This window comes from Eubalaena glacialis, chromosome 3 (genome assembly GCF_028564815.1).
Source record: "Eubalaena glacialis isolate mEubGla1 chromosome 3, mEubGla1.1.hap2.+ XY, whole genome shotgun sequence".
NCBI lineage: Eukaryota > Metazoa > Chordata > Mammalia > Artiodactyla > Balaenidae > Eubalaena > Eubalaena glacialis.
In genome coordinates this window covers 134,288,603-134,313,505 of record NC_083718.1, presented here as the reverse complement: position 1 = coordinate 134,313,505, position 24,903 = coordinate 134,288,603, and the positions used below count along the sequence as shown (strand labels likewise).

At 33.6% G+C, this 24,903-nt stretch overlaps 1 protein-coding gene across 2 annotated transcripts in view; it reads right to left on the bottom strand.

Annotated features, from left to right (window-relative positions):
* Positions 1 to 24,903, bottom strand: part of ANKRD13C (ankyrin repeat domain 13C) — an 80,041-nt gene that overhangs the window by 41,736 nt on the left and 13,402 nt on the right. For both annotated transcript variants that reach the window (XM_061186455.1, XM_061186456.1), the window contains exons 2-3: positions 13,587 to 13,628; positions 4,392 to 4,496 (exon numbers count right to left, since the gene is read on the bottom strand). In XM_061186455.1, the coding sequence (XP_061042438.1) occupies positions 4,392 to 4,496; positions 13,587 to 13,628 (147 nt within the window). The remainder of the gene's footprint in view (positions 1 to 4,391; positions 4,497 to 13,586; positions 13,629 to 24,903) is intronic.

The following is a 24,903-nucleotide window of genomic DNA, read 5'->3' as shown; positions in this document are numbered from 1 at the left end:
GGTAAAATGTATACATCAATACACGCTGATTTCCTCCTGGTCCTGTTTTCATATACATATATATACATACAAACAAATAAAAATACTATTATTTTTACTATTTTACAGTATGCACTCTTATAAACTACTTAATGCCTTATGTGGAATACAGAAGTATAAGGGAAGTATAAGGTTGGGGGGAAAATAATGTGGAAAGAAGACAGTAATAAAAGCTTATTAAATCAGAATTGTTTTGTCCACAAAGGCCAAATTAGGAAAAGCTCAGGGAAGAATATGAGAAATAGTAGAATCTACACTTATTTTTAACCACAGGTCTAACTTTAATCCCAATGTATTTTTAAAAGTCAAAAATCAAAGAGCAATGTTTAAATTACTAAAGGTCTTTTGGACAGAAGAGGATGAGACCTAAAAGTCAGGGAACATGGGACCTAGTTTCAGTTACACACTAGCTCTGTGATCTCGGTCAGCAGTTCTCAAACAGAAGTCTACATTTCAGTGGCCAACTGTTCAACTTTCCAGTGATATGCAGCCAAATGAAAAAACTGGGAACCAGGGTGGATTTTTTTTTCTTTATAAATTATATACTTTTTTTAAATTTAAGGACTATTCTTTCTACTATTTTTGGTTTCAAAATGTCTTTTTTTTTAAATGAAATTGTGATCGCAGAAGAAAGTACTTTTAAAGTTCTTATATGCTAAAATGAAAAGGTCAGCTACTCTACATCAATCCTTAAATAAAATTCTTTTCTGGTCTATAAAATCCAAATAGTGTGAGAACCAATGACCTATATAAACATTAGGGTTCTTTACAGATTCAAATTTATATGAATCTGGTTAACCTTCATGTTCATTATAACTTAACTTTAATATCAAAGCGATATTACCTAAATGTAGAATTCTTTTTATAATTCTTCTCCACTATAAAGGCAAATACTTTAATAAATGTTTATTCAATCTACCTTGCCTTCAAATTCAAACAGACCCCTGTTGACATAAAGAACAAAAAGAATTAATTTCCTAAATAGAAAAGATATCAATGAAAAGCAGAAGTCATATAGTTTCCATTAACTAAATATACTGTAATTGACTGAAGACATTTAGTAAATAGAAAATCATGTTAAAATGACCAAACATTATTAAAAACGTAGTGACAACAACTATATATAGCATAGTAATATATGCAAAGAAATTCCTGTTCTATGCGACTTCACATTAAAAATAACGTCACCTTGTGGAAGCAGAAATGAACACTCAGAACACAATTAGACAGGGACTTCCCTGGTAGTGCAGTGGTTAAGAATCCGCCTGCCAATGCAGGGGACACAGGTTCGATCCCTGGTCCGGGAAGATCCCACATGCCGCGGAGCAACTAAGCCCATGCACCACAACTACTGAGCCTGTACTCTAGAGTCCGCGAGCTACAACTACTGAGCCTGTGTGCTACAACTACTGAACCCACGCGCCTCAAGCCCGTGTTCCGCAACAAGAGAAGCCACTGCAATAATAAGCCCGTGCACCGCAACGAAGAGTAGCCCTCGGTCACCGTGACTAGAGAAAGCCTGCCCGCAGCAACGAAGACCCAAAGCAGCCAAAAATAAATAAAATTAAACAAATAAATTTATATACAAAAACACAATTAGACAAAATTACCATCATTTTGGGGGGAGGGTCAATATTTGTACTCCCATACTGTAAGAATCTTATTAACAGTGATTGATAATGAAAATAAAATCAGCTTTAGAGGATTTGGATGATATTAGACAGAATTCATACAAAGACTCAAATGAAGAACTCCAAAAAACCACAACTAATTTAACTTTCTCTTTCCTTCTTCTCCCATATAGAGTACTTTTAAAGTTTTCAGTTTTTTGTGTCTCAAGTTTTTGGAGCTAAGCCCTACTGCTCCAAGTATTACTTAAATGTGTATCTTCTGCCTTCCACTTCCATCTGTGCTCCAGTCTAATTATCTCCTACTTCTTACTTGTACAGTTCCACCTGCATATACTACAGAAAACTCAAATTCAACAAACCTAACACCAAATTAATTAAAATCCATACTGTTCTTTTTCCTATTTCTGTATATCAATTAATTAATGAGATAGCCATTAATCCATGATAAAGGCTTTGGAATTACTCTGAATCCTTCCATTACTACCAGTATCCAAGAGATAATCAACCACTGTAGATTCCTTCATTTATCTTTCTAATCTATCCCTTACTTTTCTAAATACACTGTTCTTCTTTAAGTCAAGTTTACCACATTTGTTCTAAAGATTGTTTTTCTAAAAATCTCTTGCCTCCCTACTCAATTAAACAGTCTTCGGGCTTATCTAATAATGTCAATTCCTGCTTTAAAGTCTTCTGAGGTTTTACAGTGACTGGAGATTGAGATTAAAACCTTGAAAAGCACATAAAGCAGATCTCAGTCAGTGTGGCTCCTTTACCATCAAACTTCATCTCTCAAAACTACCCTTCACCCCTTCACCCATGGCTGCCATGTAGCCTCATTTAGGGAGCCACACTGAAATATACATTGTTCCCTAAAACGTGCCTTGTTCTTTATATTTCCATGCTTTATATATATTCTGCTGTCATAGGCTAGAATGTCCTTACCCACCTTATTAACTCCTAAAATCCTTTGAGACTCAGCTTAAATAAACCAAACAAACACCTTGCCAAAACTGAAATTACTTTCTCCCTCATCTTTTTTCCTCTAGTACTTTGTGAATACTTCAGAATGCTGCAGAATATTCATTGGTTTCTCTCCCCCAACTAAGATGAGTTCCTCAATGTCAAAGCTAATTGCACATTCCTACTACGTTTCCAATGCACCTGATATGTACTTAAGAGACAAACAGACAATCCCTACTCTAAATGAAGCTTACTGCCTAATGAAAGTGGCAGGTAGCATTCTGGCATAGTATACGGGCAGAGAAAGCTTCCTTGTACTTGAACTGAGATCTGAAGAATTATAAGGAGCTGGGGCAGAAGGGGAAGGATATGTGAATATGAGAAACTGAAAAGCCAGCAGAGCTGACATACAGAAACCATGTGGAAAGAACAAGATAAGGATGGAGATTAAAAAGTGACATTATCATACTAGATCTTATAAACCAAGTTAGAGATTTTCGTCTTCATCTTAAGAATAAGAATTTTTAAAGGGTTTTAAATAGGAAAGTAACATGACTAGAAAAAGAAACTAGAAGAAAATATAATAACTCTCTGGGTGAAATTATTTCCTTTTTTTCTTCAATAATTTCCTAATTTTCTACAACAAATGTTATTACTTTCTTAAAAGAAAAAAACATTTTAAAGTTTTGAACATCTCAGGAGAGTTATAGTAAATAAAAATCCTAATATAATACTTTTCAGAAAAATGTTAATTCTTGATTAATCTCAAATTTTCTTTGCAGTTTTAATTTTCTTTGTTCTAGGAGCCAGAAATGAAAGGATGAATAAGAAAACATATTCATGACTTGAGTTCTCACAAAGACTATATCATCAGGATACAGTGTAGGGAAAAGACATTGAACAGTTATTTATAAGTGTGCTGTGTGCTGCAAAGGAAAATAATGGACCACTTTGAAAACATATAAGAGAAGTTAATCTACTTAACGAGTTGGGAAAAGAAATATAAAGTTGAGACCCAAATGAAGAAGACTGCCAGTTCCTGATAAGACTGCAAACCAACATAGACTGCTGTCTCTTTCCCTCCAAACTAACTTTTGATGTGCTACAAAAATAAGACAGAGGCTGATAGAATTCCTAAAACTACCCTAACATAAATATACCACAATGAAAATCTGTATAAACTATGAGTAAGTCCTGGAGAGACAAAAGACAGCTAGGTCTCAGTATAGATAAGAACTGGAGCCACCAACAGTCAGGGATGGGGTGCAGGGAACAGACAGATAAAGGGAGTCAAAAGGTACCAGCTTCTAGTTATAAAAGAAATAAGTCATACGGATGCAAAGTACAGCATGTTGACTATAGTTAACAATACTGTACTGCATATTTGAAATTTGTAAAAGAGTGTATCTTAAAAGATCTCATCACAAGAAAAATAGAAGTACTGTAACTATGTATGGTGATAGATGTTAACTAGATTTATTGTGGTGATCATTTCACAATACATACAAATAATCAATATGTTGTACTACTGAAACGAATATAATGTTGTATGTCTATATATATTTTTACTTAGGTACACTTATATATATAATATATATGGTAATTATATATATATAAAAGTCATGAATAATTCATATATAAGTTTGTAAGTAACTGCAAACTTCTCATAGTATGGAAAGTTACGCTGAATGACAAATATCTCAAATGCATCACTTCGTATTTTTAGAATACATATCAACAATAGTAATTTATATTGCTTACTCATCTGTCTATCTCCATAACTGATGGCTTCCGCCAGCGGGCTCCATCCCTGAGCATTTTTCACCTTTACTGGAGCATTGTGAGCCAAAAGTAAATGGGCACATTCTGTAACATAAAATGGTGATAACATCAGACATCATGCAACTCTAAATTAAAAAGTCATGTAAAAATTCAAGAAATCAGTTAATATAATAGATCTATGACATAAGTACTATACTATAGAGAATTAAATAACTTTTTAAATTCCTCTGTATCTAAACCAGGTTATTTCAGATCCTTAGATTCAAGAAGTATCTATTCTATTACCTAAAAACAAACTGGATCTCTCTGCAAAGAAACTTATATTCCCTAATAATTGTTCCCAAGGGTATTTTGAGAATGTTTCCATACTATAAAAGACAACCCAAGAAACTCAAGAGTAATTTACCTAAAAATTTCTACTATCTAATAAGACCCCAAAGAGGATTTGTACATCTGCAAGGTCAAATGGAAAGCTCATTATTTATTTCAGGGGGAAAAAAAAGTATTTTCAAAAAGAATCACTAATGTTTCCACAAACCCTTATTTTTCAAATTTTACAATTTGTTTATTTCAGAAAAACACCCAAAAGGGACAAAAACTTGTTTATGACTACAAGGACAAATCTAGACAGTCCTTCTAGTAATCAAACAAAGTCTAAGGTATACTTGACTCACCATCCAGCCCAGGCACAGTCACCCACTGAAACTTAAGGGGAACACTGAAGACTGTGCCACAAGTGACAGAACAATTACATATAAGAAAAATCTATGCTCAGGACACAGTTCCCAAGCCACTGGATTTTTCTTTTTTCTCTTCTTTTTTTTGGGGGGTGGGGGGCCGTGTCCTGCGGCATGCGGGATCTTAGTTCCCGGACCAGGGACCAGGGATCGAACCCACGCCCCCTGCAGTGGAAGCATGGAGTCCTAACCACTGGATTGCCAGGGAATTCCCAACACTGGATATTTTAGGATGCACCGAGGGATCTCTGGCGTCTTGGATCTTGGCTGATAAGTTCAGGGGTGGTGGGTATAAATCATTGCTCTCAACGTTTCCAGTTATTCATGGGAAAATTAATGTACATAGTACTTCATCAATGGATTGTGTGGTTTCAATTGTTTTGTTTATATAGTATTTACTGTTCCCAACTCCAGTGGCTGGGGCATTTCCAACATTTAACACTGAGGATACTTGGTAATCTGAACCGAGTCTTAAAATAAGAACATAATATATGACAACATGAATAAAAGTTTTCTACAAAAGAAAAAAGAAGTCTAAGGTATAGACACTTGTATACATTGAGGAAATTTGTTTCTAATTCAAAATAAGAAGCATATTAACAGGCAGAAAAACATTTGAAACCAAGGCTCATGGGAAATTTAGGATGGCTATCCAACCTAAATTCCCTAAATGAATGATTCATTCATTCAATCAGTCTTTTAGCAAATATTTACCAAGTGCCTATTATATGCCAATTCTAAGTACTAGGTCCTGGATATAAGTAGTGAGAAGAAAGATAAGATCTTGCTATCAGAGAGCTCCCATATTAAAATATAATTAAGTAAACTAATAAATAAAAAAAGATAACGATAAGTGCTCTGAAGGAAATAAAGGTGTTATGACAGTTGTAATGTAATGCAAGTGAGCTGAGGTGGAGGAAGAATGGCACTGTGTTAGCACTATTCCTAGTAATAGAAGGAATATCTACATTAGCAGGAAATTACATTAGAATAAAGTAAAAGAAATACAGAAATTTCACAAAGGTGTTTAAGAAAGTCTGCTAGTAATATATAAGAATATATGTACATGAATGTTTATTTTAGGATTATTTATAATGCAAATATGAATATCCATCATGACTGACTAAAGTATGATGCTTCTATATCCCTGGACTAATAACATGCAGGCATTTTTAAAGAATAGAGTCAAAAGGACAAAGGAGCCACCTGAATGGTCAGCCACTGGCCAAATTTGAGAAACTGAGCATCAAAAAGAAAAATGACTAGTTACAACACATTAAACAAAAAATAATTGATAGGCCCATAATGACATCAAAAAATGAGAGGACAATGAGTTCTCCTTTATAGAAGAATGGCTGCTAATAAATGTAGAAGAAATGATAAAACTAGAAAATCAGCAATAACGACAATGTAATAACTGATATAGGCAAAGGACCTCAATGAATGCTAAAGGCACTAGGTAAAAGGCTATGTGCTGGGAAATAGGATATTTACTTAAAGTATCATCCCAAGATTACTTAATAAAATGAAAAGTGTTCCCTTACAGTAGAGATATCTGAAGATCATCATCTCAATCAAGTGATCAAAACTTAGTGGCAGTAATAGTGGGATAACTTAAAATTATGTTTCCTAATGTGATACAATATAAAGTTCATATGCCTCTGCAGTATTCTTTCCAGAAATGTTTAACCTGAATCTAATCAAGCATCGATACCTAATTTTTGATTCATAGAAAAAACACAGTATAAGGAACAAGTTAAATAACATTATGAGAAAATAATCAGGCAAAACTGAGATGGGAGACATTCTACAAATTAACTGGGGAAGACACTTCAAAAAGTCAGGTACAAAGGAAGGGGGAAAAAAGGGGGCAAACTTTTCTAGATTATCTGAAACAAACAACCAAATGTAATGAGTGAATCCCAATCAGATCTTGATTCAATATAAAACACTTATAGAAGACACTTTTTGAACAACTGGAGAAATCTAAATATGGATTGGATATCAGATATTATAACAATATTATTATTTTTCTTAGGTGTGATAATGATATTGTGGTCATGATAGACAATGTCTTTATTCTTAGAGATGCATGCTGAAGTATTTGGTGGTAAAATGTCATGATGCTTACATCTAGTTTTCAAATGGTACAGCAAAAATAGTAAAAAAAAATATATATATATATACACATATAAAACACTAAGATAAAGAGAAAAATACAGCAAATATGATAAAATGTGAACAATTATTGAAGCTAGGTAGAGAGTATTTGAATGCTCATAGTGATAAGCTTTCAGTTTCTCTGTATATCTGAAATTATTCATAATAAAGCATTGAAAGAAAAAAATGAATAAAAAAGACAAATATTAAAAACAAGGATGAATTTAAGTCTTCACAATAGACTGAAAGAAATGTCTACATTGCACTGCTAAATCATATATCTGCTCAATGGAGAAGTATATTATGATCACATTTTTTTATAAAGGAATAAATAAAAAACTACACATATGAATGTGTGTTTAGATACATAAACACATATTTGTACATAATAATAAGCATGGAGAAGAGTATGGAAGAATACCTAGCAAGCTGTTAACATGGGTTACCATGTTTAATGGGAGAAGGGGGTTAATAAGGAGAGAAGATGATAGAGACACCAGCTAAAAAGAATTTTTTTTAATATATAAATAAATAAAATGGACCCTCTAGAAGACCTAAATAAACATTTCTCCAAAGAAGACATACAGATGGCCAACAAACACATGAAAAGATGCTTAACATCAGTAATTATTAGAGAAATGCAAATCAAAACCACAATGAGGTATCACCTCACACCGGTCAGAATGGCCATCATCAAAAAATCTACAAATCATAAATGCTGGAGAGGGTGTGGAGAAAAGCGAACCCTTTTGCACTGTTGGTGGGAATGTAAATTGATACAGCCACTATGGAGAACAGTATGGAGGTTCCTTAAAAAACTAAAAATAGAACTACCATATGACCCAGCAAACCCACTACTGGGTGTATACCCTGAGAAAACAATAATTCAAAAAGACACATGCACCCCAATGTTCACTGCAGCACTATTTACAATACCCAGGACGTGGCAGCAACCTAAATGTCCATCGACAGATGAATGGATAAAGATGTGGCACATATATATAATGGAATATTACTCAGCCATAAAAAGGAACGAAATTGGGTCATTTGTAGTGATGTGGATAAACCTAGAGTCTGTCATAGAGTAAAGTAAGTCAGAAAGAGAAAAACAAATATCGTATAGTAGCGCATATATATGGAATCTAGAAAAATGGTACTGATGAACCTATCTGCAGAACAGGAAAAGAGACACAGAAGTCGAGAACAGATTTGTGGACACAGAGGGGGAAGGGGAGGGTGGGACGAATTGAGAGAGTAGCATTGGCATATATACACTACCACGTGTAAAATAGATAGCTAGTAGGAAGCTGCTGTACAGCACAGGGAGCTCAGCTCAGTGCTCTGTGATGACCTAGAGGGGTGGGACGGTGGGGGTTGGGGGGTTGGGGGTGTGCGGGGTGGGAGGGAGGCTCAAGAGGGAGGAGATATGGGGATATATGTATACGTATAGCTGATTCACTTTGTTGTACAGCAGAAACTAACACAACACTGTAAGGCAATTATACTCCCCTCCAAAGAAAAAAATCAAAAAATTAAATAAATAAATACATAAATAAATAAAATGGACACTCTCCTAAAGAAACCTACCAGGCGGGTTTATGTAAATATGTGTTTGTGTGCATAAATAAAGAAGTTGGGGAACATGAACATGGATAGATATCTACAGACTTTGTATTTCATGATAAACTTTTGAGTGAAAGGAAAAACATGGCAAAGTACTATATGCAGTGATTCAACTTCAGTAAAAACAAACTAAGCCCCTATATTACAAGGAGGAAGGTGTGCAAGGATGCCCACTAGGCTATTAATGTTAATTACATCAGAAAAAAAGTAGGAGAGATGATGCTTTTTATATACATCTTTATACTGTATTATTTCAATTGTTTCATCAAGCATGTATTAATAACCTAAAAATCATTAAAGAAAAAATATTAATTTAAAAATATTAAAAAGGAAGATGCACAACAGTATCTAAAGCAATATACCAATTGTGTAAACTAAGGTATAGAACTCGTATGATTTATATATACGTTAAAGATGTCAACTGTTTTCTCATACGCCACAGACCTTGCCACAGGCCTTTCGCTCACATCACAACTCAACTGACGTAGAAATGAGCAACTAACGATAAGCCAGAAAATCAAAGATATGCCATGATCTCTGACCTAGTCTCATACATTAAAAAAAAAAACAGGGGCTTCCCTGGTGGCGCAGTGGTTGGGGGGTCTGCCTGCCGGTGCGGGGGACACGGGTTCGAGCCCTGGTCTGGGAGGATCCCGCATGCCGCGGAGCAGCTGGGCCCGTGAGCCACAATTGCTGAGCCTGCGCGTCTGGAGCCTGTGCTCCGCAACAAGAGAGGCCGCGACGGTGAGAGGCCTGCGCACCGCGATGAAGAGTGGCCCCCGCTTGCCACAACTGGAGAAAGCCCTCGCACAGAAGCGAAGACCCAACACAGCCATAAATAAAATAAATAAATAAACATAGAACAAAACCTGTTTTAAAAAAATAAATAAATACAATTGATGGAATAGTATTAGGATATATTTAACATAATTGGGAACGATATACAAATAGTAAAAAAAAAAAAAAAAAACTGGAACAATCAAATGCCTTCTATCAGCAACTGTAACAATGAATAATAAGAAAAAAAGGTAGTTAACAACCAGGCAGTAAGGCTTAAAAATGTACAAATGCGCCACAAAGAAATTATGACTTGAGGAGTCTAAACAAAATGAAATTATGATAAACAGAAATCACATATAAATATACCAGAGCTATACAGGTGACAAAATATAAAGAGAGTGAATGGGATAAATAGGACAGCTGGGAACAAAACAGAATATTCAGAGAGACCCTTATGAAAGTGAAAAATCATACTAATTCTAGACTTATTCCAGAAAAAAAATGGAAAACTGCAGTTCCAAAAGAGACTGAGAATAAATTAAAAGTTGCAGCAACTGGTTTGAAGAATTTCTTCTGATGTCTAACCAAAAGGATAAGAATTAAAGGTTAGTTTTCTAGTTCACCTCCTAAAGATTCCTGAAATCTTTTAAGTATAATGTTTTTCTCCATTTCAATTCAAATCCATAGTTGAAAAACTTGCCAGCCAACATGGCGAACATGGTCAATAGACTCAGAAATTCAGATAAAATCAGACTTCAGTGGTGAAAAATAAGGTTATTCAGTAGGTTAAGATGAGTAAGAGAAGTAAATAAAGGTGTACAAGTCATAGGGTATCTCTCTTTAATTCAATCAACAAATATTTGAATGCCCTGGGAATTTTTACTGTATTTACAAACAAGTATACAAACAGAAAGTGCCCTTCAACAGTGAAGTCACTAGAGGCATAGTATATCTCTAAAGGAGAAGATAAAAGTGGCACAGATTGAACAATGGTATAATGTAAAATTGCTTTACAGAATTAAGTATAAAGTAGATGTTTTATCTTCCACTACATATTTCAATCTCACTCCTATGCAACCAAATATCAAAAATATTAAAAGGTCAAAAAGAAAAAAGCAAAAAAGAGTATTCAACTGGAAAAAGGTAAATGGAAAATTATAAATTGATCAGTATATTAATGGCTGTACCTACTCTACATGAAAAAGACTCAGGAAGAGCAAATACTGACATTATTTGCAGATCCTGAATCATCTAACCAAGTGTTTCCCAAAATATGTTCCACAGAACTCTAGTTTCTCAAGATACTTGTGAAAAAGAGAAAATACCAAATAACTATGGGGAACAATGACTCTATATCCAACAGAAGGATCCAATTCAGAAGGTCACAATGAATATTAGCATATCAAAAGTTCTAAGAAGGTCCACAATAAAGAAAACTGCTTAAAACTTAGTAACTCACTATTTTCCAAATCAATTTGACCTGGAAACACTATTTTCCTCTAAAAACTTATCAATATCCAATGAAACTAATTCTATGAAACACATTTTGGATAGGCTGATACAATCCTATGATGAAACCTAACAATACCTCCACTGAAAATTAGAACACTTAGACCTAGGATGATAGATATGTTTAATTTCATATTCGAATCCTGGTAAATCCATATTTACTACTAAAGTGCTAAATTTAGAATAGTAATCAGACTTGGCATCAAATTAACTATATTTTCCACGAAAACAGGAGGGAATCACGATGCATGTTAGCTAACTTTGATTTAGACCATTTCCTTTTTGAATGGTTCACAGTGAAAAGAGAGCAAGGCAATTCACCATAGTAATTAGGAATCCAGGCTCTGGAACAAGATACTCCAAGTTCAAGTCAAAACTCTGCTACTTTACCCTGGGAAAGTTGCTTAACTTCTCAGAGCTAACTTTTTTCATCTGTAAAATAGGGATAATAATAGTATCTTCCTCACATGGTTGTTGTGTTAAATGAGTAAACATGCATAAAGCACTAAAAAAAGCATCTAGCATATTGTAAATAAATACATTCCAGTTATTTTCTAAAGTTCTGATCGAATGTTCTTTGAAAGAAAGCATAAGTTTTAACTGGTCAAATTTAGCTAACTATATCTGATATCTTTTCACCAAGGTAGCTATACTAAAGATGACTATCATCATCTGCCCTGCCAATATTCCTGATAAACATTCTTCCTCTGTATTCCTGATTTCCTCTTCTACTCCCAACTCTCACCCAAAGCCAGCCAAGCTAAAGCTAATTTCACATGAGTAACTATATATCCCAAAGTCAATTCATGAGATTGCCAGTCACTCATCACTGTGACTTGGCTCGACATGAACTAGACCAATCAAACTTTTTGTTCAGAAATTCAGGAACCTAAGAAACTGAACTACTTGGTGGAGAACACTGAAATCAGAAAGCCTTGAAGGTTTAGAAACCTAGAACAGTTATTTTGGGTCATGGTCAATTTCACTAAACAGAAAAATCAATCAAGAAAAGGGAGAATATTTTATATATATATATATATAAAGAAAGAACAGCAGAGGCACCATAAGAGACAGACAGATGATAGATAATTGATAGTTGGATAGACAGATAGATGGATAGATATACATATCCGAAGGGAAGGAAGGAGGAAGGTTGTGGTGGGGGAGGGGCGGGGGGAGGAGGGAAGGAGGGAGGGAGAGAAGAAGAAGGGAAGGGAGGGAGAGAGAGAGGAAGGAAGGGAGGAAGGACAGAGGGAGGGAGGAAGGGAGAAAGGATGGCTGATCTCCCAGACTGTCTTGGTTACTACTCTTCCTGAGACATAGCTAGTCCCCATAGCTTGAATTTCTATAATATGTAGCACCTTAATGAATCTCTCTTTACTTAAAAGTTACTTGACTGAGTCTCTTCCTTGTAAGGAGAAAAGAATAGCATAACTAAATAAAGAAATAAAGATTTGAGCCCCCAATTTATGTAGTATTAAATTTCCTACAAATCATATGCTTCACCTAAGCACAAGAACTTAAAACCAAACCAACAAAAGAATTTTGTTTTTCAACAAAGCAAGTTCTAGTAACATCCTTCAGATCATCATACATTCAGATCAAATGTTTACAGCAACAGCCACATTACACTATATAACAATAATAGATGTTCATAATGATACAGCTAGATCATCAGAAAAGTGTTAACAAAAATTAGCCTGTTTAAAAATTAGAGTATACGTTTTCCAAAGATTTTTATCAAACACATCCAAAATTTAAAAATCTAGCACTCAAAAGGTTGCCAATAAGCTATCTGGAATCCTCACTCTCCAGGGTTACTGGGAATCCAGATAACTAAGACTTATTGCATCTAGGAATAGCCTTAAAAAGTAGATCTTTTAAATCACCTGTCTATGAGTTGTTGCTTTCCTTTTGTTTTTTTGGAGAATAAATAAGTACTAACTTTTTATTATCATCTACCATAAAAAATCTAGACTTATGAGTTTAGGTATATAAAATAGTCCATATTAAAGAATCTTATAAAACTCTTTGAATATTAAAAGTATTACAATAATTAATAAAACTTAATATTTGGAAACAAGAGTCTCCTGAAATTATACTTCCTTGATAAAATAACCAAGCAAGAAAAAAAAAGCTTCAAAAGGCATAAAGATTAGCACAAGACTTCCACTAACTCTTTGAAAAAAGTGCTATGAAAAATGAGAAAGTATTTGTGTTTTTTAATATACTGAATCCTAAACTCAATTAGCACATCAAATAATCAGGTGAATTTTTTAAAACTCAAAACATAAAACTCATCTTAAAATTTTTAAACTGACTATACATGAGTGAAGTTAAACAAAAAAAGAAAATATTTACTAACCTTTATTTCCTAACATCACAGCAAGATGTAAAGGAGTGTTTCCTAAAACAAAAGCAAAAACAAATTAAATTAGTGTAGAAACATCAGAAAAATTATTTTAAAGTGGTTTCAGCTCCTTCAGAAATTTCACTGACAAATTTTAAGCAAAAATAATTTGACCACAAAATGATCCTGCTTATGTGGCAAAGTCAGGGTCAGAGGATGCCATGCTTTCTAAACACAAGGTATCTTACTCCTCTTCCCCCCACCTCCCATAAAAGATATCCATTTTGCTTTTGGGATTTCTTCTCCAAACAGATTTCAGATTCCTTTGCTGCTAATTTCTCTATTATATCAATCTTTGTTCATTCAGCACACAATTTAAGTACCTTACTATATATATACTCATCCTTGCTCATAAATATCAATAAGACCCAATCCCAGTCCTCAAGTTTTAATAAATAAAAGAAAATGAAAACACTAACTGGAAAAAATATATGCACCCCCATGTTCATTGCAGCGTTATTTACAACAGCCAAGATATGGAAACAACCCAAGTGTCCATCAACAGATGAATGGATAAAGAAAATCAGTGTGTATGTGTACACACACACATACACACACACACACAGTGGAGTATTATTCAGCCATTAAAAAAAAGAAAGAAATCTTGCCATCTGTAACAACAGAGATGGACCTTGAGGGCATTATGCTAAGTGAAATAAGTCAGATAAAGACAAATATTGTATTATCTCATTTATATGTGGAATCTTTTAAATATATATGAATATATATATATATACTGAGAATGAACTGGTTGTTGCCAAAGGTGGAGAATGGGAGGGTAGGCGAAATGGGTGAAGAGAATCAAAAGGTACAAACTTTCAGTCAAAAAAATGTCATAGGGATGTAATATGCAGCATGACTATTATTATACTGCATGTTAGAAAGTTGCTAAGAGTAGATCTTAGAAGTTCTCATCACAAGAAAAAAAATATTTTGAACTATGTATGGTGATGGATATTAACCAGACTTCTTGTGGTAATCATTTCACTATATACAAACATGAAAACATTGTTATACACTTGAAAGTAATAAAATGTTGTATGCCAATTATACTTCAATTAAAAAAAAAGTATATTGCAAAGGTAAACAATTTCTTCTGTCTCAAAATGCTAAATCCTAGGTGGGTCTGTAGAAGATAAACATTTTCTGTTTTACTAAAAACAGTACCTTGTTATTCTAAATATTTATTTTGTTTCTGATCAGCTCCAGAAAAAAAGAAAAGAAATCCACATGTATAAGTATCAATTTCCAATTTGATTGGTCTAGAATAAGATCGTCTTCCACCTTTTCTAAATATTGAACTGTTTTCATAAGTCTGCATTCATATTCTATGACAATTTATCAAAACCAAAAAGCAGTCATAAAAAGTAAACAAACTTGTTGACAAATTGGTGCCAGAAACAAAAGCTCAACACTATGCCAAAACCAAAGCCTTTACTTTGGACTATCATTCTTAATTCCCACCTCTTTTCTAGTTTAAGCGCTCATCACCTTACCTGAATATCTACTGCTCAACCTTCAAGTCTCCCTGCCTCAAGTTTTGCCCCATTTCAATCTCCTCTCTATATTGGAATAATAATTTTAAAACAAAAACTTGACCATGTTACAGTTCCTCTTAAAAGGCTGGAAGTGGTCCATATTTTATCTTTAACATGGCATAAAAGGTTCTTGAGATATGTCCTTACCTTCCTTTCTTCTCCTATTTTCTTCCTCACCCTGTATTTCACCTGAACTGCATACAATAAATTCTCCAATAAGCCAGGTTCTCGATATTTTACACACATTTTATTAATCCTTCCTAAATATTCCTTCCCCATCTGCCTGGCAAGTTAATACTCACCTTTTAGGGCTTAGCTCAAACATCACCTATTCCCTGAAGTCTTCTCTAGACAATCAGATGTCCCTCTGCACTGCTCCCAAAGCCCTCTATACCTATCTTTTTATTGCAGCACTTTTCACACTAAACTGTACTTTTAATTTTTTGTGTAAACATCTGTCTCCTTCATTAGACATTAACCTCAGGATAACTAGATACGTATTTTGTTCATTTATGTATATGAAATGCTTCCAATACACATCTAACATTCAAAATAGTCAATAAGCATTCGTGAATGAAGGCATAAGAAAAAGTTCTGACTATAGAAACAAACCTTAAAAATATCAAGTTACAGAAACCTGATCACTAAAACGCAACAGGCATTACCTTAGGCAACGGTTGCAAACTCAAATGTTTCCATAATTAAGTAATGTAATTGTAAAACTTTTGGTGTTATTTTTCCTAAATGTTTACACGAATACACTTGTAAAACCATCTAGCCCTGGAGTTTCCTTTGAGTGAACATTTTTATTATGGATTCATTGTCTTTAATAATAACAAGAGTACTTATGTTTTCTAATTCCTTTTTGTGTGCATTTTGACAAATTTAATTTTTCAGGGATTCTGTCCATGTCATATAAATTGTCACCTATTGTCATACATTTTGTTCACAGTATCCTTCTATGATTTTTTAATGACATTAAAATTTATGCAGATGCCCCACTTTTCATTCACATTTGTTACTTGTGTTTTCTTTTTCTTTGATCAGTCTGAGGTTTATTAATTTTATGCACTTTTTTAAAGAACAAAGTTTTGGCATGTTGCTACCTAATGTCTGTTTTAATTCAATAATTCTTGCTCTTTTATAATTTCTTTTCTTCTACGTTATTTGGGTAAAATAGACTCAACTTGGGAAATTAAGCAAGTTAAGTTGTTCTTTTTCTAATTTCTTGAAATGGATTCTTAAATGCTTGATATTTTTACCATTTCCTAGCATATTTACCTTTTTATTAATAATTTCTAGTTTACTTGCACTGTGATCAGAGAACAGACTCAGTATAATCTCAATCTGAAACATGCTGAGAGTTGCTTTATGGTCAAATTTGGTCAATTTTTGTAAATGTTTTCTGTAACCTTGAAAAGAACATGTATCCTAAGGGTTTTGGGTACAGCGTTTCATATAAACCTACTAGATCCAGTTTGTGTTGTTCATATCTTTTATATCCTTACTGGTTTTTTGTCAGCCTGTTAAAGAAAGAGGAATGTTAAAAATATCCCACTGTAATTGGGGGTTTCTATGTCTTCTTGTACTTCTAGCAACTTTGCTTGATATATTTTCAGCTATGCTACTAAGTACAAATCAAATCCTTATACTTTCCTAGTTCAACGAATGATTTTCATCTTGAAGCACCTCTCTTTATCTCAGATGTTTTCTGCTTTAAAACCTACTATGATGCTAATATAACTATTCCAAATTTTTTGATTGATATTTACATGGAACATATTTTTCACTCCTTTCACTTTCAATTTTTACATATTGTTATATTTCAGATGTGTTTCCAACTGTATGTAGTTGGGTGTTTTTTCATACAGTATGACAATATTTGTCTTTTAACCAGAGCATTTAATCCAGTCTCATATGTTATACTTACTGATATTATTGGAGTTTAAATCTACCATCCAGCTTTGTGCTTTCTATTTGTCCTGCTGATTCCATGTTCCTTTTTCTCATCTTTCTTACCTTCTTCTAAATTGATTATTTTCATTATTCCATTTGGTTTTTTATCTGTGGATGGAAGGTATATATTTTTTTATTTTACTATTCTTTTAGTAGTTATCCTAGAGATGCACTGTCCCATATGGTAGCTACATGTGGTTACCGAGCATTTGAAATGTGGCTAGTCTGAACTAAGATGTGCCATAAGTGGGATTTTGAAGACTTAGTATGAAAAACAAGAATGTAAAATATCTCAATAATGTTTTATATTGATCATCATGTTAAAATAATGTTTTGGATATTTTGGGTTAAATAAAATGTAGTATTAAAATTAATTTCACCTACTTCTATTTTATGTGGCTATTAAAAAACTTAGTTATAAATGTGGCTTGCATTGCCTTTCTATTAGACAGCACAGCTCTAGAGTTTACAATATGCATCCTTGATTTATCAAAGTCTAATGTTAAATGGCACATTCCCTTCTTGAGAGCAAGTCATTGACCTTAGAACACTAACTTCATTCCCTCCATCCAGATTTATATGCTGTTATCTAATCCCATGAGTCTCTATTTGTACCTTATAGAATCAATATTCATTTAAGATTTCTTACCATTTTTATTGCTCTTCATTCCTTCCTACCACTTTAGCCTTCCATTAGAATCATTTTTCTTCGATCTGAAACACATCCTTCAGTATTTCTTTTAGTGGTGGTCTGATAAGTGAATTCTGTTAGGTTTTTGATTGTAAATGTTTATTCAACTTCAAAGGATATTGTACAGGGTATATAATTCTTGATTGGCTGTTATTTTCTTCAGTATTCTATGTAGTCTTATGGTTTTCTTTTTTGTTGAGAAGTCAGCTGTAGGAATTTCTACTGATCCTTTTAAAGTAATATGACTTCTCTGGCTGCATTTAAGATTTTTTTTTCAGCCATTTCACTCCAATGTGGAATCCTTTTTTTATTCTACTTGGGTTGGACTTGTTAAATCTCTGAATTGATGTCTTTCATCAATTTTGGAAAATTCTCAGCAACTGTCTCCTCAAATATTGCTTTAGCCCCATATTCTCTCTCTTCTCTCCTGGGGTTCAATTAACATAGAACTGCTCTTACCGTTTTTAATTTTTAAAACATTTCTTTCCCTTTTCCATTGTAGATATTTTCTCCTGACATATTTCCAAAATCACGAGTTCTGTCTTCTTCAGGATCTAAACTGTTATTAAGCCCATTTATTTAGTTTTTAATTCAGTTATTATATATTTTCATTTGAGAATTTCTATTGAATTCTTTTCCAAATATGTTACTTCAATTTTCATAGTTTCCAGTTCTCCACTAAAATATTCAACCTTGTCTCTCATCCCCCAAGAACATAATAAACATTGTTATTTAAAGTCTCTGTCCATACAAACTACTATATATGAAATAGATAAACAACAAGGTTCTACTGTATAGCATAGAGAGCTATACTCAATATCTTGTAATAAACTACAATGGAAAAAAATCTGAAAAGGAATATATATATGTATAACTGAATCACTTTGCCATACACCAGAAACTAACACAACATTGTAAATCAACTATACTTCTATTAAATAAGTAAATAAATAAAAAATAAAGTCTCTGTCTAGTAATAATTACAATAAATGAAGCTCTGATGGCTCTGTTTCTCTTATTGCTTCTCTCTGGTTCTCATTCATGTTGTCTAGTTTCCCTATAATGCTGGTCATCTTTAATTGTATACTGAACATATTTAATTAACTCCTTCTGCAAAAATCTTGAAGCCTAAGAAACAAATTCTACAGAGACTTTTATTTGCTTCTGACATATGGCTGGGGGTACTAGATTAATCTAGGGATTGACATTTTTTTTCTGGCCCTCACAAATGACTCAAAGCTATGCTTCAACCTATATCAGAGCTAATTTACCTGCAGTTCACCCTTATTCCTAAGCTGCAGCTCTTCAAGTTTCCATCCCAAAAAGCAGCATGTTTAAGAGATACCCCACACCTGGTAGGCCCTGACCTCCATCTTTTGTCCTCTTAGCTCACCAAGGCTGTCAAAAGTACTGCTCAGCCTCTTAACTGCTTCTTCTGGATTCACAAAAGCTGCTGGGGAAAAATAACCTCAAATGTTAGGTTTGCATCTTTGGATTTCCATCTTCTGCCAGATCTTGGCCCAGTATTCCTTCCTACCTCATTAGATCTCCAATGCCCTTAAAGTAGAATATTTTATTCTTATTGCCTTCTAAAGAAGAGTTGTCCTCTTTATCTAGTTCATCATTACTAGAGGCAGAAATTCTACTTTGATTTTATGTGTCAACTTTTCTCCATCTTAGTTAATACTTTGCTTTCTATTTTTTTATACTTTTTTGATTAGTGCATAAAGATGCAATACTTTTATGAGTGCTAATGATCATAACTTCTATCAAAATATAATTACTCTCTTAGCACTTTTAAATCATTTTTACCTCAAATTCAATTTTATCAGCAATTAATCTTGAGGATTCATAGCTTTCTTTTCTTTACCATTGACTCAACAATAAAATTTCCATTTTTCACTATTCTCCTTCAAGTATGTGTGAAAGTCCTTTTCTTCCCTTTTAGTTAGTAGATGTCATCGTTGTTACTTTTGGAATTTCTTCACTACTCCTTTCTCTTAGTAACAAATGCCATACCTTAAGTACACGAACCAGGGAAGACACATGACACAAACCCAACTAGTCTGATACTTAATTAGAAAATTGTTTCAAGGAAGGGCACAATTCCCACCTGGGTCAAGGTTCTTTTCTGCAATTTTTTTTTGTACTTGAGCCAGTGAGGAAAACTGTCTCTTGCCATTGGAACCTTAGTACTTTAAGATTCTGAGTATGAGATTGCATATTCTCTACCATATAGATTAGCGGGTCTCAATCAGGGACAATTTTATCCCCCAGAGGATATGTGGCAACGTCTGGCACATTTTTGGTTGTCAAAACTGGGGACTGGGGGGTGTTAATGGCATCTAGAGGGTAGAGGCCAGGGATGCTACTAAATACCTATAGTGCACAGGATAGTTTCCCACCACACAGAATCATCCAGCACAAAATGTCAAGTGCAGAGGTTGAAGAACTCTGACATAGAAGAAAGCCCAACTGCAAGAGGGAAGAATTAAGTTCTACATAACACCAGATCTAACAAATTGTACAACACCCGCCCCGCCGCCAACAAAAGTCCTGATAATACTGCAGGAAATCTGGATACAATCATGTCACTATTATCTCCTACCCTATCATTTTCAGTTATATGAATCAATAAATACTTTGGGGCTTAAGCTAGTTTGCAATGAATTTCTATCGCTTGTAAATCCAAGAATCATTACTAACACAATATGGGAATATAAAGCTTTATTTGACACAATCATACTTTTGGAGACTTCTGTTTTTTAAGTCTTGTGGCTTTGCTTTTCTACTTTTTTTTAATTTGGACTTTTAAAATGCATCTTCTGCAATAACAGATTATAGATAGATTTTAAACTCTATTTATAGCAAACTAACACTTTTTAGAACACATTTTTAAACTCATACTTATCTAACACTCAAAGTAAAAAAGTAAACTATACTTTTGATTCCCATTACAACAAATGAAGAGGTCTGTAATTTTTCTTTTTTACTGAGGTATAGTTGGTGTATAACACAATGATTCACAACTTTAAAGGTTATATTCCATTTATAGTTATTAAAAAGTATTGGCTATATTCCCTGTATTATTATCCTTATAGCCTATTTATTTTATATATGGTAGTCTGTACCTCTTAATCCACTACCCTCTTCTTGTCCCCCTTTCCCTCTCCCCATATCTATATCTGCGACTCTTCTGTATATCTGTGACTGTTTCTTTTTTGTTATATTCACTAGTCTATTTTACTTTTTATATTCCACATATAAGTAATATCATATAGTATTTGTCTTTCTCTGTCTGACTTATTTCACTTAGCATAATACCCTCCAAGTTCATCAATGTTGTTACAAATGGCAAAATTCCATTTTTTTATGGCTGAGTAATACTCCATTGTATATAAACCACATCTTCTTTATCCATTCATCTGTTGATGGACATTTAGGTCGCTTCCATATCTTAGCAATTGTAAAGAATGTTGCTATGAACATTGGGGTGCATGTATCTTTTTGAATTAGTATTTTCAGCTTTTTTCAGATAAATACCCAAGAGCGGAATTGCTGGGTCATATGGTAGTTCTATTTTTAGTTTTTTGAGAAACCTCCATACTGTTTTCCGTGATGGCTGCACCAATTTGCATTCCTACCAACCGTGTACTAGGGTTCCCTTTTCTCCATATCCTCGTCAACATTTGTTATTTGTGGTTTTTCTAATTAATTTTTATTGGAGTATAGTTGTTTTATTATTTGTGTTCCTTTTGATGATAGCCATTCTGACAGGTGTGAGGTGATATCTCATTGTGATTTTAATTTGCATTTATCTGATAATTAAACAATGTTGAATATCTTTTCATGTGCCTGTTAACAATCTGTATGTCTTCTTTGGAAAACTGTCTATTCAGATCTTGTCTCATTTTTCAATTGGGTTGTTTTTTTGATGTTGAGTTATATGAGTTGTTTATATATTTTGGATATTAACTCCTTGTTGGTCAGATCATTTGCAAATATTTTCTCCCATTCCGTAGGTTGCCATTTCATTTTGTCAATGGTTTCCTTTGCTATGCAAATGCTTTCAGGTTTAATTAGGTCCTGTTTATTTTTGCTTTTTTTTCCTTTGCTTTAGGAGACAGATCCAAAAAAATTTTGCTACTATTTCTGTCAAAGAGTGTTTTGCCTATGTTTTCTTCTCAGAAGCTTTATGATTTCTGGTCTTACATTTACGTCTTTAATCCATTTTGAGTTTATTTTTGTATATGGTGTTAGAGAATGTTCTAATTTCATTCTTTGGCATGTAGCTGTCCAGTTTTCCCAGCATCACTTATTAAAGAGACTGTCTTTTCTCCATTGTATATTCTTGCCTCCTATGACAAAGTCATAGATTAATTGACCATATGTTCGTGGGTTTATTTCTGGGCCCTCTATTCTCTTCCATTGATCTATGTGGCTGTTTTTGTGCCAGTACCATACTGTTTTGGTTACTGTAGCTTTGTAGTACAGTCTGAAGTCAGGGAGCATGATCCCTTCAGCTCTGTTCTTCTTTCTCAAGATTGCCTTTGCTAATCGGGGTCTTCTGTGTTTCCATACAAATTTTAGAATTATTCATTCTAGCTCTGTGAAAAATGCCCTTGGTATTTTGATAGGGATTGCACTGAGTCTGTAGACTGCTTTGGGTGGTATAGCCATTTCAGCAATATTAATTCTTCCAATCCATGAACATGGTATATCTTTCCATCTGTTTGTGTCGTCTTCAATTTCTTTCATCAGTGTCTTATAGTTTTCCTAGTACAGGTCTTTAACCTCTTTAAGTATGTTTATTCCTAGGTATTTTATTCTTTTTGATGCAACTGTAAAGAGTTCAGTACTTTTATGTCTCCTCTAGCTCCATTTTTGTTTCAGTAATTTAATCAGTGGTTATAAACCATTTCCTTACCCATTATAGATTACATGTCTCTCAAAATTTGAAGCAAAAGTGTTTTTTGGGGGGAGTTTTTTTGGAAATTTGCTCTCAGGATTATAATCATATTTGCTTTAATTATTAGACTTATCTACGGTATATTTAACTGGTTTAAAATTCATTATCAGTCCTTTTCAGACACACGTCTCCTTTCTTGGGGTAGTCATTTAACTCTTCCAATCTGAGATACTTCTTTGAATAATATTTTTCAGGAATGATATCATGATGGCTGGTCTATTTTCTAGAATGTTACTATTGCTTTCACAAATGAATACTTGGCTAGAAAGAATTCTACAGTTGGCAGATGGTGTATCAAGTATGTTCTAACATTGGCGAGGTCTGAGGCCAAATTGATATACATTTTAGTTCAATATTATAGTAATCTGTGCTTTTTACTTGTATATATGTAGGATTCATTCAATTTTAAAATAGCACCAGGAGGGAATTCCCTGGCAGTCCAGTGGTTAGGACCCTGCACTTTCATGCCGAGGACCCGGGTTCAATCCCTGGTCGGGGGAACTAAGATCCCACAAGCCATGCTGCTCGGGCAATAAAAAAAAAAAAATAGCGTGAAGATATGCAGATCTCTTTTCATTAATTTTCCCTGGAACAAATTATGAGCTCTAACTTTGGAATCAGAACAAAGTTTAGATAAAAAAATGTTTTCTTCTTTATTTATAGCTTTGGGTATTGCCTCTGATCCATTTCTTCTGTTTTATTCTCTGGAAATTCATATTATTCATAGAATAAAATCTACACATGTATAGTCCATATTTGTAACTTGTCCTTCATTCTTTTAATCTGTCTCCTTTTCCTCTACAGTCTTTGTTTTCAAATTATTTTTGTACACCACTCATTCAATTTTCTTTACTGTCAAGACTTTATTTACTGTACTCAATTTAGATCATTTTAATGCAGTGACTATATTTTTTAAAATTTCCATAGTATCTCCATAATTTGGACTGTTTTCTTCACATCATGATTTAACAGTTTTAGAGAAACAAACTGCTTTATGTGTTACTGAAAAACAAGGCAATTATTTTCTAAACTTTTCTTCTATTTCTTATAGTATTCCTAACAGTATCTTCAGGATACTTATAATGATGCTTCTTTTATAATAACTGTTTTCCAAAGACTCTCAAATGGATTTTTTTTTCTGCTCATCCATCCTGAAATGATTTATTCAGATCTAATATGGGAAAAGACAAGCATATTGCCCTCACTATCCTCTCAACATTCAAGAGAATAAATAGCAGAAACTCCTCTAAACTCTGAAGCTAAAAGAACAAGCTGATATTTAAGCACTTTCCTATGAGACTCTAATACTCTAAATAAACTCTTACAACTAAATAATAAAAAGACAATCCAATTTAAAAATGGGAATATATGAATAGCCATTTCTCCAAACAAGATACACAAATGGCCAAAAAGCACATGAAAAGATGCTCAAAATCATTAGCCATTAAGAAAATACAAATCAAAACCATAAGGAGATACAACTTTATGCTCACTAGGATGGCTATAACAAGTGTTGGCAAGGAGGAAAAACTGAAATCCTCAAACACTGCTGTTGGGCCAGTAAAATAGTGCAACCACTTTGCAAAACAGTTTGGTAGTTCCTCAAAATGGTAAACACAGACTTATCACATGACCTAGCAAAAGATATATACCCAAGAAAATGAAAACATGTCCACACAAAAACTTATATACAAGTGTTCATAGCAGCATTACTCATAATAGCCAAAAAGTAGAAACAACTCAGATGTCCATTAATTGATGAATGTGCAAACAAAATGAGGTACATCCATCCAATGTAATCTTAATCGGCAATAAAAAGGAATGAAGTACTGATACATGCTACAACACGAATGAACCTTAAAAAACAATGTGCTAAGTGAAAGACCACAGATGGTGTGATTTCCATTTACATGAAGTGTCTAGAATAATAAAATCTAAAGAGACAGAAAGTAGATTAGAGATTGTCTAGGGCTGGAGGAAATGGAGTGGGGGGCAGTGAAAGGTAAAAAAATACATTTCTTTTTAAGGTGATAAAAATGTTCTCAAAGTGATTGTGGTAATGGTTGCACAACTCTGAATATACCAAAAACCATTTCATTGTACACTTTAAATGGTTCA